Raw genomic sequence first — 15537 nt, 5'->3', positions numbered from 1 at the left:
AACCTAAGAAGGAACAAGAAATGGTCTGGGGAAGAGTTTATCAGTTTTGTTGGTGAGATAAAACATTTGCATCTAAAAACTCTAATCGGAACTAATCATGAGATAATTTGACAAGTTTTTCAATTGGACTTATATTTTTCAAAGAAGAATATGGCATTCGGTTAATTAGATAAGTAGCAGTTAGAGCTGCTTTTGCCGAAAATTCTTTTGAAATTTGATTTGCTATTAATAAAATCCTAGTGGTTTCCATAATGTGTCTCTGTTTTCGTTCGGGCAAACCATTTTGTTGAGGTGTGTGTGGACAAGATCTTTGATGTGTAATGCCATAAAAGTTGAGGTAATTTTTAAATTCTTTTGACAAAAAAATTTCCCCTGAATCAGTGCGAAAAATGAAATATCATTTTGAAATTTATTTTTAGCCATTTTGTGAAATGTTTGAAAATGTGAAAAGACCTCTGATTTATGTTTAAGGAAGTATATCCAAGTATGCCTAGAGAAATCCTCAACAAAAATTACTTAATATGCATATTCACCTTTTGATATGATCGGTGAGGGACCCAAAACATCTGAATGTATTAACTCAAGTGGTCTAGATAAAACAAATGTTCTATCATTAAATGGTAATCTTTTCATTTTTCCAAGAATACAATCTTTACAAGTAAAATTTTTAGGATTACAAAATTTTCAAAACTTGAAAAGTGTTGGATTTTGTATATATAAGGATGGCTAAGTCTTTTGTGCCATAGATCCAAATCTAATTTCTGAGCATTATAACAAAAGGCATTCTTGAGTAATTCCAAAAAAATCATATAATAGTTCTCCTTCTCTATGGTCTTCCCCAATCAGCTTCCCTGACTGGCGATCTTATACCAACAACCATGAGAAGAGAAGGAGAAGTTACACCTATAGTCAGATATTTAACAAACAGATAAAAGGTTTAGATTTTGTTTAGGAATATATCTAACTTCTTTAATGAAATTTTTTTGGATTTTTGAAAGTTTTCAAATTTTCATATTCCTTTTATTTCAAGAGATGTACCATCTATGAAAACTTTTGGCACACTTGAGTAATTGTCAAGACATTCGGACAAACTACTGATATTTGGGGTCATATGAAAAGAAGCACTGGAGTCAAGGAACCAAGGAAAGTTACCGGGATCGGAGAAGGGTTAGACAGCTACTCCGGTTGAGGCTTTAGTTGAGGAGGATGGTCCTTTGAGAAGAGGTTGAAGGATCTCTATTAATTGTGCCATAAATACAGGTGCATCTTGATTGATTTGATCCTTTGATTCCGAACCAATGGATGCAACTTTATTTTCTTCTCTTCTCTTTAACTTAGGACATTGAGGCCTATAGTGCCCTGGTTCATGACAATGGTGGTAAATAACTTTTCTTTTGTCATAATCATTATTTTATCTACCAAAGTGAGGCGGCCTATAAGTGTGCACATAATTTCTCGGTCTAGATACGGCTAGAACGGAATCTTCTTCATTCTTTAGAGTATTCTTCTCGAGTCTATTTTCCTCCGTAGTTAGTTCCTCTATAGTGTCAATGATAGAGGGAACCTTTCCTCGATCTAAAAGAGCCGATTTGGTTGTTTCAAATTTCGGCCTTAAACTATTTATGAATTGATAAAAGTGTTCCATATCAAGTTGTTTTTTGCAAATCTCGATATCTTCTGGACAATGTCATTTTGGCTCAAGAAGAGTTGACTCTTCACAAAGTTTGGATAACTCATAATATTTTCTAATACTTTTATCCTTTTGAGTCAAAGTCCGAACTTTGCCTTATAAATTGCACACATGTGCAATATCCTTAAGGGAATATACATTTCTAAGATATTCCCAAGCTTTATTGGCATGCTCAAATTTGGCAAAACTAGAGCATTTCTTTATGTCAACACGATTAATAAGTCGTGACATAATTTTGGCGTGCCCTATCTTCCATTCTTTCCATTTTTTCTCATAGGTAGCCAATGCCTTATTTTTCTCTCCTTCCGTGTAAGGTACTTCTTTCTATTCTCAATTTTTATGAGAATAGTTTTGGTTCTGAATCGGAACCATCTACCATACTCCACAACCCTTTTTCCCAAACATGGTGCTTCATAATTGAAGCCCACATCACAAAGTTGGTATCATTTAATTTCATGGGCATGATGGTGACTTTATCATTGTCATCCATTTTTACAAGGGTTAAAAAAAACAAAGATAGATGAGAAGAGAAAAAAAAGGAAATGAAGGGAAAACAAAATAAAAAAGAAGAGAAGAAAGGACAAGAGTACAATCATGAATTTTGTGTAGCCAATCTATCCTCAAAACGTCTTCTTTCTTCAATGAAGATGGCACAAAAATCACTTGAATCACAAACAAGAGGATTAATCAACTTTTGCTAAGGAGGCATGGAAAACAAGGTGAAAACTCTCCAAAATCTAGAAGCTTCCAAGCTCTCATACCATGTAATGAAATGAGGATCTTCCACAAAAGCTTACATTATGTGTCTATTGGAGACACTACAATCATAACCCACAAAAGGGCATAAATGAAAGAACACAAGATAAAAATACAACAACAACAACAACTACGCCTTCATCCCAAAACAATTGGGGTCAGCGATATGAACCAAAAAAGAAATTCATTTTGGGTCTTCCACATGAATCCTTTTCCTCCAATCATTTCTATCCAACGCCATGTCCTCGGTGAGGTTCAAAGCATTCATATCCTTTCCTATCATCTCCATCCAAGTCTTCCTAGGCCTACCCCGACCTCTTTTAACTAATATATTTTCCCATTTCTCCAACCTTCTAACTGGAGCATCATTAGGCCTTCGCCGAATATGTCCAAACCACCGTAAACGATTCTCTCGCATCTTATTTTCAATGGGTGCAACACCTACCTTCTTACGTATCTCTTCGTTCCGAATCTTATCTTTTATTGTATTTCCACACATCCATCTAAGCATCCGCATCTCAGCTACACTCATTTTGAATATGATGTCTCTTGGCAGCCCAACATTCCGTACCATATAGTAAAGCGGGTCTAATAGTCGTCCTATAAAACTTTCCCTTCAACCGCAATGGCATTCTACGATCGCACAGCACTCCAGTAGCACTTTTCCATTTCATCCACCCAACCTTTATCCTATGATTTACATCTCCATCAATTTCTCCATACTTTTGAATGATGGATCCCAAATATTTGAAATAATCATTCACCGGTATATCTTGCTCACCAAGCTTCACTACACTCCCATCACTACTTCGTTGCTTACTAAACCGACATTCCATATATTCAGTCTTACTCTTACTCAACTTAAAACCTCTAGCTTCCAATGTCTGTCTCCATAATTCTAACTTAGCATTAACCCCAGCTCTAGACTCATCAATCAAAACAATATCATCAGCAAACAACATACACCACGGTACATTTTCTTGAATTGATCTCGTAAGCTCATCCATCACTATCGCAAATAGGAAAGAACACAAGATAAAAATAATAAACTTTATTTTATTCATATGAAATGCAAGAAAGCATGCTTACAATGGAGAGGGGGATCACCCCTTATTTATACACAAATAAAAAGGAGTGAAAGGAGCTTTTAAGAAGCTCCATAGAGTCATTGGAGCTAGTCCAACGGCTCTAATTGTAGCCGTTGGACTAGCTCCAACGACTACATTGACTAGTCAAATCTTAACTAGTTCAATGTGAACTAGACAAAAAATAAGAAATATAAAAAGGAAAAAGAAAAATAAGTAAAAATGAAAATATAATATATATTCCATTATATATAGTTACACTTTTTAACAGTTGACTCTAACAATCCCACAAGTCGAGGAAAAAATATCCATTGTCCCCAACTTGCTAATAATATCCTTAAGCATTGATCTTCCAACAGCCTTCCTAAGAATATCAACTAATTGAACACGAAAGTGCACATAAATAGCTTAAAATAGTTTTCTTCTATTTTCTCTCTAATGAGGTGGCAGTCTACTATATACTTTATTTTTTCATGATACATGGGGCTTGAGGCTATCTAAAAGGATGCATTGTTGTCACAATAGATATTTGTAGGTGAAGTGGCAATCTTTATTTTTTCATGATACATGGATCTAAGGCTGTCTGAAATGGTGTTTTGTTATCACAATAGAAACTTGTGGGTGACTTCACATATATTTGAAGCCCATTGATAATAGATTTGAGCCACAGGCATTCACAAACTCCTCCTGTCATACCCCTATACTCTGTCTTAGCACTAGATATAGAAACCATCAGTTGCTTATTACTCATCCATTAAACTAGTTTTCCAACCTCAAATAACCAAAAGTAAACCTCTTGTCCTCCAAGGAGCCAGCTCAATCTGCATCTTGGTGCACTTTAATGTTAAAATGATCATGATTAGTATGCAAATGATCTTACCAAGATTTTGTATGATATGAATCGACCTCCCTTGGGGGAGTACCTATGAACCCACTGTAATGAAGTGCCAAATGAGAGAGGCGATATCTCCAAGAGCAAGCACGAAAGCACGCTATTACACAAGAAGCCACTAATGGGCAAGATTGTAACAAACCACAAAAGTGGTAAAACACACAAAATAAGGTGAAAAAATATATTCCACTCACATAAGGCTTCACAAGAAGCTTAAAGAATACATGGGGCGAAGCCCCTTATTTATACACACTAAGAAACCCAAGGAGGGGCTCGAGTCGTTGGAGCCCCTCCAACGGTCATAGTCCAACGACTTTGTGTGGACCCCTCTCAACCAATAAAGAAAGAAAAGAAAAAAGGTAAAAAGAAAAAGGAAACAAAGAAAAAAGAAAAAGAGCATATCTTTTAGGATATGCGTGTATAATGTGAAAACACTAATTTGCCCCTATTGGGTATTACAAAAGAAATATATATATTTATATATCTAAATAGACACATAGACATATGTAATATATATATGTGTATGTGTCATAATCTATATATATAGATATATATATGTATAACATATTTTAACACCCCCCCTCAAACACATGGTGAGATCACCAAGAGTTTGCTAAGGAAAAAGTAGAAACGAGGCGATGGCAAAGCTTTGGTGAAGAAGTCTGTCAACTGATACTCAGTAGGAACATATGTCAGTTGAATGGTGCCCCGTAAGAACTCATCACGAACATAATGACAGTCCATCTTAATGTGCTTTGTTCGTTTATGAAATGTGTGATTGCTGGCAATATAGATAGAACTCTTGTTGTCGCAGCACAGCTTCAAAGGAGTTGAGAATGAGACGCCCATGTCTTTAAGCAAGCTTCTTAACCATACAATCTCAGTGGTGGTAGTGGTCATCGCACGATACTCTGCTTTGGTAGAAGAGAGAGTAACTTTCTGTTGCTTCTTACACCTGCATGAAATAAGTGACTCTCCAAGAAACACACAATAACCTGTAGTGGAAATACGATTATCGGGGTTACCCTCCAATCAGAGTCAGTATAAACAAGTAAAGTAAGACGTGAAAAAGAGAGTAAGAATAATCCTTTAGTTATGGTGTTTTTCAAATAATCCTCATGAAAGGAGCAGTCTGAAATTGGCTTGCACTATGAACCGCATGAGAAATATTGGGTCTGGTGATAGATAAATATGTTAGTGACCCAATCAACTAACGATAAGGCGTGGGATCTGCTAAAGGAGTGCCATCACTGGCTCTCATCTTGGCGTTGATCACTTCTGGAGTCTCCACCTTCTTGTCATCTGTCAGCCCAGACCGGGCAATAATGTCGGAGGCAAGCTTCATCTGAGAGAGAACATACCCCTTGGGGGAGTATGCAATTTCAATTCCTAAAAAATACCTTTGAAAACCAAGGTCAGACATATCAAAATTTTCTTTGAGAATATTTTTAATAAGGTCAATACCCTTTTTATCATTACCTGTGATAATCATGTTATCAATATATAACAACAAAATTGTTATGTACTCATTAGAAGCTTTAACAAATAAAGCAGTATCAGTATAACATGAGAAAAAACCATTATCGAGAACTACTTTGCTAAAAAGATCATACCAAGCTTTTGGTGCTTGTTTAAGACCATAGAGAGCTTTATTTAACTTAAGAATGTTTTTTTTTTACCAATTTCAAGACCTGGCGGAGGATCCATAAGAACTTCTTCACATAGAGTTCTATTTAAAAACGTATTTTTAACATCAAGTTGATATATCGACTATTGCTTAATAGAGGCTAAGGCAATTAATGTTCGCACACTAGTCATTCTAGCTACTGGAGCAAAGGTTTCTTCATAATCAATCTCATATTCTTGGGCGTAGCCTTTTGCAACCAAGCGAGCTTTGTATCTTTCTAGAGATCCATCACATTTGGTTTTGACTTTATATACTCATGTACACTCAATTGCCTTTTTTCCTAATGGTTGAAAAATAATGCTTCAAGTTTGGGCTTTGTTAAGAGCCTCTAATTCAATTTTCATGGCTTTAATCCAATGTGGATGATCTTTAGCTTCTTTAAATGAAGTAGGCTCATGATATGAATGTATTAACATGAGACAAGTCTTATAATTAGGTGAAAAAGATTCATAAGACACAAATTTTTGTGGTGGCCTACTATTACAAAAAGATCTCCTAGGTGAATCAATAGGTTCTTCTAAAGAGAAGTCATGAGAATATCTCTCAAGAGCAGGTTGATGTTCATTTCTTAACCGCCGGGTATATACATTTATATCATTAAGGTTCTCATTTTGAGAAACATTATCATGTTGTAGTATATCATTATGATGTAAAATGACATCACAAGTATTATCGCAAATAATTGCATCAAGGGACTCAATTCTAGGAGCTAAGTCAAATAGGAAGGAATAATCAAAGTCTTCTCTAGATGTGTGGATATCAAAACCATTTTGTTCTTCAAGAAAGTTTACATTTCTTGACATATAGAGTTTATTGTTTCGAATATCATAGCATCTATAGCCTTTTTTATTTTCACCATAGCCAATGAACGCATATTCAAGAGCTTTAGATGATCATTTATCTTGTCCTTGAACAAGTACAAAGCATTTACACCCAAAGATCCTTAGTCTATTAAAATCTGAAGTAATTTAAATCATTTTTCAAAAGGTGATACATTTTTTAAAGAAGAAGAGGGCATATGATTGATAAGATATGTTGCGGTAAGAAGAGCTTTGGCCCAAAAGTTTTTAGGAACATTTTTATAGACAAGAAGTGTTCTTGTAGTTTCAATTAAATGTCTATGTTTCCTTTCCGTAAGACCATTTTGTTGTGGAGTTTTAGGACACGATCGTTGGTGCAAAATTCCATTTATTTTGAAATAATTTTGAAAATCTTTAGACATGTACTCACCTCCAGAATCGGATCTAAATATAGCTATATTGTTTTGAAATTGATTTTGAATAAGAACGTAAAATTCTTTAAAATTAGTGAAGACATCATATTTGTTTTTAATAATGTATACCCATGTATATCTAGTAAAGTCATCAATAAAAGTAACATAGTAGGAATATCCCCCTTTGGACATAACGGGTGTCGGCCCCCATACATCAGAATGCACAAGTTCAAAAGGTCTTTTTGACACAAAATTACTATGCGAATACGGAAGCGAATGAATCTTTCCAAGAATACAATCATTGCATGTAAATGTATTTGTATTACAGAATTTTTCCAAAAAAAGAAAGAGATACAACTTGGAAATACTAGGATGTCCAAGCCTCTTATGCAAGTCTCAATATCTTTGGATTGAACATGATTACAAAATGATTTAGATGGCAAAAACAAAAAATTCATATAATAAAGTTCCCCTCTTCTATGGCCTTGCCCAATCCGCTTTCCGGACCAAAGATCCTGCACATAGCAATGGGTAGGTGAAAAAGTGACATCACATTCAAAATCGATAATTTGAGAAACGAAAAAAATTTTAAATTAAGTTTTGGAATAATTCGGATTTTGGGAACAAAAAAATCTTTGTTTTGGTCAAAAATTTTCTCAAGGTTTTCAATACCTTCAACATCCAAGGATGTTCCATCGGCGGTGGAAACATATGATTTGAATTTATTGAGACTTGGTTTTGACAAAAGTGATGCATTTGGAGTCATATGAAAGGAGGCACCTGAATCAAGAATCCAAGAGGTCATACCTGGAAAAGAGGAGATGGCGGCATCGGAAGTGGAGAGTGAGGAGGAAGATATAGAAGAATTCATCTTTATAAATTGTTAAAGAGTTTCGGTAAGATGAGCGATGGGCTCCTTTATGTCTCCATCCTTCTTTGAATCTTCATTTGTGCTTGGAGGAATTTCACCAACGGAAGTCACCTTCTTCTTGAATTTGGGGCAATCTGAACGAATATGTTCCGGTTCATTACAATTATGACAAATAATTTTTCTTCCTCCACCACCATTATTCTTCCAAAAATGGTGTGGTTTATATGATCTTACATTGTTGTTGGGTCTAGACACGTCATGAACTTCATCAACATCTTTTTTCAAGGCCAAACGAGTTTCTTCTTGACATAAATCGGCCAAAATGTCACTTAGAGGAGTAGAAGCCCTGAAGAAGGGATCCTCTAAGTTGCTCAAATTCGGAACGATGTCCATAAATAAATTGGAAAAAACTCTCTTTTTCATTTGCTCTTTCCTCGTGGCAATAGCACTACCTTCCCATTGAGGTTCGAAAAGAACAACTTCATCCCATAAAGAAGATAGAGCAATATAATAGTCCCTAATACTCATATCACCTTGCTTGGTAGCTCTTACCTTTTCTTGTAGAAAGAAATGTCTAGCAAGGTCTCTTTGAGTGTACATGTCTTTCATAAATAACCAAGCTTCATTAGTCTTCTTGAACTTTGCAAAATTTGCACAAATCTTTAATTCGACATTATTCATAAACCATGCTAGAATTTTAGCATGCTCACTTTCCCAATCTTCCATTTTTGAAGAGAAGTCAAGAATAGCCTTCTCTTTTTCCTCTTCGTTTAATGCTCTTTCCTCATTTCCTTCAAACTTAGTTAACTTCAATTGTGCTTCCGGAATGGTTTCACACACATAACCCCAAAGTTTTTACCTTTGAGGATATTTTTCATAGCGGCCGCCCACATTCGGTAATTGATCACATCCAATTTGAATGAGAGGTCGATTTCTGCATCCTTGTTGGCCATTTATAGAAAAAGAGTTTGAAAGCAAGAAAGAGGAGTGATATTACTTGTCAAGAGAGGATCCGATGAAGCTTTCTCAACCAAGGCTCTGATACCATGTAATGAAGTGTCAAATGAGAGAGGCGATATCTCCAAGAGCAAGCACGGAAGCACGCACATACACAAGAAGCCACTAATGGGAAAGATTGCAACAAACCACAAAAGTGGTAAAACACACAAAATAAGGTGAAAAAATATATTTCACTCACATAAGGCTTCACAAGTAGCTTAAAGAATACATGGGGCCAAGTCCCTTATTTATACACATTAAGGGACCCAAGGAGGGGCTCCCATAGAGTCGTTGGAGGGGTCCAACGACTCTTTGTGGACCCCTCTCAACCAATAATGAAAGAAAAGAAAAAAAGGTAAAAATAAAAAAGGAAAAAAAGAAAAAGAGCATATCTTTTAGGATATGCGTGTACAATGTGAAAAGACTAATTTGCCCCTATTGGGTATTACAAAAAGAAATATATATTTATATATGTAGATAGACACATAAACATATATATGTATATGAGTCATAATCTATATATATATATATAGATATAGATATAGATATATATATATATGTGTATAACATATTTTAACACCCACCTCCCCTTATGGATGTCGATACTCAAGACCCTTATTCCAAAAAGGAAACTTGAGGCAATCCAATCCATTAGCAAATGATTCTCTGTACCAGGATACCCAAACCCAATCCAAAATATGAACTAATGTACCTGGACGCATATTGACTTTACTAACCTACCGTACCGTAATATGATATCCCGTTAAGACACCCACTATAACCTTAGCTTATACTCTTGGTCACACGTTCAATATGTCAAAATCAGAAAGATGCTATCACTCCTCCCTCTTTCAAAAAGTTTTGTCCTCAAGGCATAAATTTCAGGGGCCAACTGGTTATGTCATTTTTGAGCTCCCATGGGGCACTGCCTTAATCGCTATCAACCCATTCAATTAATAGCTCTGTTCAAATTTCGCCATCAATGCAATGATGTCTTTCCTGTAAGCATCTTACTGGAAATTGTTGCTTGGGCCCTTATTCCTGAAGTTGAGTGGGATTTATGTTCGTGAATTCTCCCCTGTAATATTTTAATCAGGATACATTGAACATAAAATGCATCCGACTTCCTTCAGCCAACGCGAGCTAGTATGCAATAGGTCCTATTCGCTTTGTGATCATATAGGCTACACTATAGTTTGGGTCAACTTTGCAGTGCTGAAGAGTCCACAACTTTAATAGCACATGGTCCCTCACTTGGAATTTGCACTCCTTATGCTGTCTATCATATACTTGTTGAGTTGTTTCATTCGGTCTTAAGCCAGAAAGTGTTGTTGGAGCACTGCTAAGATTTTACTCCACTCCCTTAATAGTATGTCAACCATATTTTTGCCTGGCTTGCTGGAGTTGGTAATCAATGAGGATTGGTGGTAATCATCCGTACAAAACTGTAAACGGAGCCATGCCAAGAATGGAGTGGTGCACGATATTATATGACCACTTGACACAAGTTAGGTAATTAGCTCATTTCCTGGGTTGATCTCCAATGGCAATATGTCTGCAATGATTGACTATTTCAATTGTTCACCAGTTTGGGAGTGGTAGGCACTACTCATTTTTAACTGGATTCCTAGTATTTACAAACTCTTGCCAAAACCTTCAATGGTTGGCCTCCATATAATTTGTTGTTTGGAAGTCAACAAATTATTCCTTTTTGTGGGTGTTTGGGTGAGTGTGCTTTATACACGTTGACATGACTTCGCAATAAATTATCACCTCATGCAGAAATTTGCAGATCTTGTCAGCTATGACAACTTTCTAAAAGGATTCAGGTATTTCAACCCCTCAAATAGAAAGAATTTCTAGAGATGTCATATTTGAGAGAACAAGTTTGATATTTAAAACATTAAAGAAGACGTGATCAATAACCTTTGCATGGAAGATTTTCACCTTCGTGATCATGCATCATAAGGAAGTTGCTAGAAGTTGATAAGTGATGGATTGCATGCAGTAAAATATATTTTCATCACAACACCTGAACATAATCAAGGATTGAGAACCTTGTTGATGAACAGCAGTCGTACATGACAGATAGATTTCAGTATCTGAGGTTTAGCATGCAGTTGGACGTTGGTTTGAAACTATTTATGTCTATGTTCATAAAAGAGGCACTACCACTCTCAAGATAATAGCAGACAGATTGACAGCACAGATTCAGCATATGTAGTATCTTCCCAAGGGAATCAAATACAACATCAACAAGAATAAAACAAAAGAACAGCCAGTATTACAAATTCCCCAGAGATCTAGCAGATTCAAACTTCATGAACTATAATTGATTTTCTACTGAATTTCAGATATTCATGGCCGCAATTCAAGACATTGTTGAACCAAGAACATAGGAAGAAGCTAGGAAAGACCCATGATGGGTTGAAGCTATGAATAAGGAAATAAATGCCTTGCTCACTTGTCAAACTTGGTAAATTGTGGATCAGCCCACCAATAAAAATGTGGCAGGTTGTGAATGGGTATGTAAGATTCAATATAAATCTGATGGAGGTATAAAGCAAAGCTAATTGCGAAGGGTTGCACTCAGGAATGTGGTATTGATTATGATTAGACATTCAGCGTGATTGTAAAAATGAGCACCATGCATGTAGTTTTATCCTTGACTGTTAATTTTGGTTGCAAACTACAGGAATTTAGTATTAAGAATGTGCTTCTACATAAGGCTCTGTGCAAGGAGGTGTACATGGAGAAATCTCTCGGGTATAGTAAAGGAGATCTCAGTAGACCAGTTTGTTATCTCAAAAATCTATACATAGACTATAGCAAGCTTTTGGGGAGTAGTTTGATAGTTTTAGAGACGTTGCAAGCGCTCATGGTTTTGTTCACAATTAGGTTGATTATTTCTTTTTCATTTGGCATAGTAACAATCACATAACTCTCAACCTTTTATATGTTGATGATATGATTATAATAGGCAGTTCATTGGACCATATATGTGAAGTAAAGAAGCTTTTACATGACAAGTTCCAGATGAAAGAACTTTGCCACTTGCGCTACTTCTTAGAAATAGAAGTAGCTTGAAAGAAAGATTATTTGATGTTTTCCCAGCATAAATATACCATTGATTTGCTACAAAAACATGGCATGACTAGTTGTGCAGTGAGTGCCCTCTAATATTTGTCATTCACTCTCCCAAATATTGTATTTGTTGCAAGCCTCATAGTATAGTGGGTGCCCTACAGTATTTGTCATCCACTCTCCCAGATATTGTATTTGTTATTAGTCTAGCCTCACAGTTTATTCAGGCCTCCTCTGAAGCTATTTCCTCCACGACTACGACCGAATGAGAACCCAGTAGCTAGAACATCTTGAGAATCAGATTGAGCACCAGAATCTTTAGCAATGCCTTTCAACGACATTTCGTATTGTAGAAGTTTTGCCTGGAGGTCCTCAAATGTGGGAAGCATGGGCAAGCACAACAATGATGTTACCAATACATGATAATCTGGGCCCAAACCATTCAATGTCTGTTGCACTTTATCCTTGTCTGGCACTTCACATCCAATAATGGCTAGTTGATCTGTAATAGTCTTCATCTTATTCAAATAATCCATGATAGATAGACTGCCCTTTCTGAGAAGTTGGAATTCACGCTTGAGGAACAAAACCATGGCTTAAGATATCTGAGAATATGCTTGTGTCAACCTGTTCCACAGTTCCATCGTTGTGCAGTCGTCGGGAATAGCAACCAGTACTTCCTGAGAGATAGACTCACACCGAAGCTGTAAAAAGAATATTGATGACACAAATTGGGTAGGAGACCCAACTATATATCAGTCTACAACGAGATATTGCATATATCTGGGAGATAATTTGGTCATAGAGTAGTAAAAAGCAACATATAGTTGCAAGATCCAGTATTGAGGCCGAATATAGAGCTATAGCAATAGCCATAATAGTAATTTCATGGTTACATCATATTTTAACAACATCAAACCATATTGTATTGTGATAATAAAAGTTCCATGGAAATTTCAGAGAATCTCATTCTCCATAGTAAAATAAAGCACACGAAGCTTGACAAGCTCTTTGTTCATGAAAAGATAGAAGACCAAGAGTTGGAGAAAATAATTTATCTTTGGGGAAAATCAAATTGAAGACTTATTTACTAAGGTCTTGTCCACATCTAGATAAAGAGCAAGCTAACCATTGTCCTAGACCATGTACAACTTGTTGGGAGCTGTTAGAGGTTATCATCCCTTGATGTTTTGTGCTTAGTTGAGGTCTATCATGTAATTTTTGTATTTTCTTATGCGTTATGGTGCCATATGTGGGTGTAATGACAGTCATGTAATGTATGGGCACATCAAGGGCATTTCTAAAAGCTATTATAAAATTGTTCCAAAACCCTATTCCTTTAATGCAATGCCTGAGAAAAGGCCTAGGATTGTCCTCTATTGCTAGAAACAGGCAACCACACACTTCTTCTCTTTCTTCTCCCTTGTCTCATATATTCACAGCTTACGGCCAATAGATGGTAGATCTAGCAAGCAATGAGCAAATGCCTAGATGCAAGAGGGAAGGGCGTTTCAAGGTTTTGGGTGTGAAAATTGGGTTAAAACAACTCCTTTTGCCTCAAAAAAATAAAATAAAATAAAACTTAAAATGATTGGAATTTTTTACCATTGAAAATTTTAAGATCCCCATGATACAAGATACAGCAGAATACAACCCTTATCACGTGATATGGACCGATACAGCCCAATAGCCTTTATTTACCAATTTTTCAGCGCAGATGTATCGGCCTATGGGCTGATACTTCATATCATATCATATAATACGATGCAAAAATTATAACGGTTTTTCCCACTCAAGGGGTTCATGATCACTAAAACATAGAGCTATTGATTGGAATCATAATGCAAGTAACTTCAAGGTAACCTAGATTAGCGAAATTTTCCATTTAGGACAGTAGGAAAAAATCATGGTTATTATCGATAATCAAAGATTTATAATTCGTATCAAGATGCAATCAAAATATCTCCAAGGTATCCTAGATAAACAAAGTTTTTCCATTTATGTATTCTAAAACTTGTATTGACACCATAAGGACCTCAAGTTTCCCAATAAGGTAAAACTAGTGTTATCAATATCGTACCCTATCTTACAATGCGATAAGCCATATCCATGTATCAAGTATCTCCAAGTTCTAATTATTAGGTCATATGGGCTCGTATCGTATATGGTGATGCATCCGTCCGACTAATGTAGACACTTAAACATACAACTACAAAGAGAGGCCACAAAAGAGCTGGACCAATCATGCATTATCTCCAACCCCAACGGCTCGTCCTCTGTCAAAGGAACATATCAAGAAGAAACAGCAGAGATAGCAAAGCGAAAAACGGAAACAGCAAAGATGGTTCGCCTAACTCTCGAGGAAATAACACCAATGAATTCTTCAAAGGTACAAGGGGAAAGAAACAAAACGAAATTAACGACAACAATTCATCCTCAAAATTCGAATTCCTGGTCACGTGTGCTCTGCAAATCGATGGAGGAGGAGGACCAAGCAGATGAGTACCTGAAGATGAGAGGAAGAGGGAAGCGGTCGAGGAATTCCTTGACGGAAGCGTCGTTATGTTGACCTAATTAGGGCATCAATAATCACCGTTTGCAAGGAGACGTGAAAACTTTGGATAATAAAGAGCATAATCGAGGAGTTGATGAAGAAGAGAAGCGGGAAATACCAGGATATGATGCGAACTCTGAGGAAGCCTTCAGAAGGAGAGACAAATCGGGAATATCCTGCATTGTAGCATCCATGGATGACCCTCCTCCTCCAGAAGAAGAAATCTTACGCAGAGAGAGAGGGAGAGTGTGTATGTGTGTGGCAGGTGCTAATTTTGGTTTGCTTCGTCTGTTCGTCGTGTCAAGCACCGCGCAGGCGACCGCCTTACAAATAAAACAAGGGAAATTCTTTTGCCATGAGGGCTGAAATGAACGCCCCGCGAGAAAGCGCCTGTGCCCCCCTGGTTTTCACAAGAAACAATTGATTTCGTATGGAAACCTCATTTCCCCGCCCTCGGCTGAAAGTGGCATCCTAGGATCAGGTGCCATCACATGGAACACTTTGAGTGTGCCTCTGCACCTGGATGCCCTCCATCTGTTTTGGGCCCCACAACTGACAGACTGTCAGCCAAAGATGGAGCCTATGTAACTAAAACTAAGTGTGTCAATGGGTCGGGTTTGACCCGGACCACACCCATAACAGACCAGGATCAAGGTTTGGTAATAAAGAATTTAGTTCGATTAGAATCCTGGTCGAACACTAAAGG

General features: G+C 36.7%; 1 protein-coding gene across 2 annotated transcripts in view; it reads right to left on the bottom strand.

Annotated features, from left to right (window-relative positions):
* LOC149836903 (ARM repeat superfamily protein) overlaps positions 1-15304 on the bottom strand; it is a 178948-nt gene extending 163644 nt beyond the window's left edge. For both annotated transcript variants that reach the window (XM_090005654.1, XM_090005655.1), the window contains exons 1-2: positions 14950-15304; positions 14784-14847 (exon numbers count right to left, since the gene is read on the bottom strand). In XM_090005654.1, coding sequence (XP_089861780.1) covers positions 14784-14847; positions 14950-15025 — 140 coding nt within the window. In that variant the 5' untranslated portion in view covers positions 15026-15304. The remainder of the gene's footprint in view (positions 1-14783; positions 14848-14949) is intronic.
* Positions 15305-15537: the final 233 nt, after the last annotated feature.

This window comes from Nuphar pumila, chromosome 5 (genome assembly GCF_984573655.1).
Source record: "Nuphar pumila chromosome 5, dmNupPumi1.hap1.1, whole genome shotgun sequence".
NCBI classification, from domain to species: domain Eukaryota; kingdom Viridiplantae; phylum Streptophyta; class Magnoliopsida; order Nymphaeales; family Nymphaeaceae; genus Nuphar; species Nuphar pumila.
The sequence above is the reverse complement of the archived record's forward strand: the minus strand, read 5'-3'. Positions and strand labels throughout refer to the sequence as shown.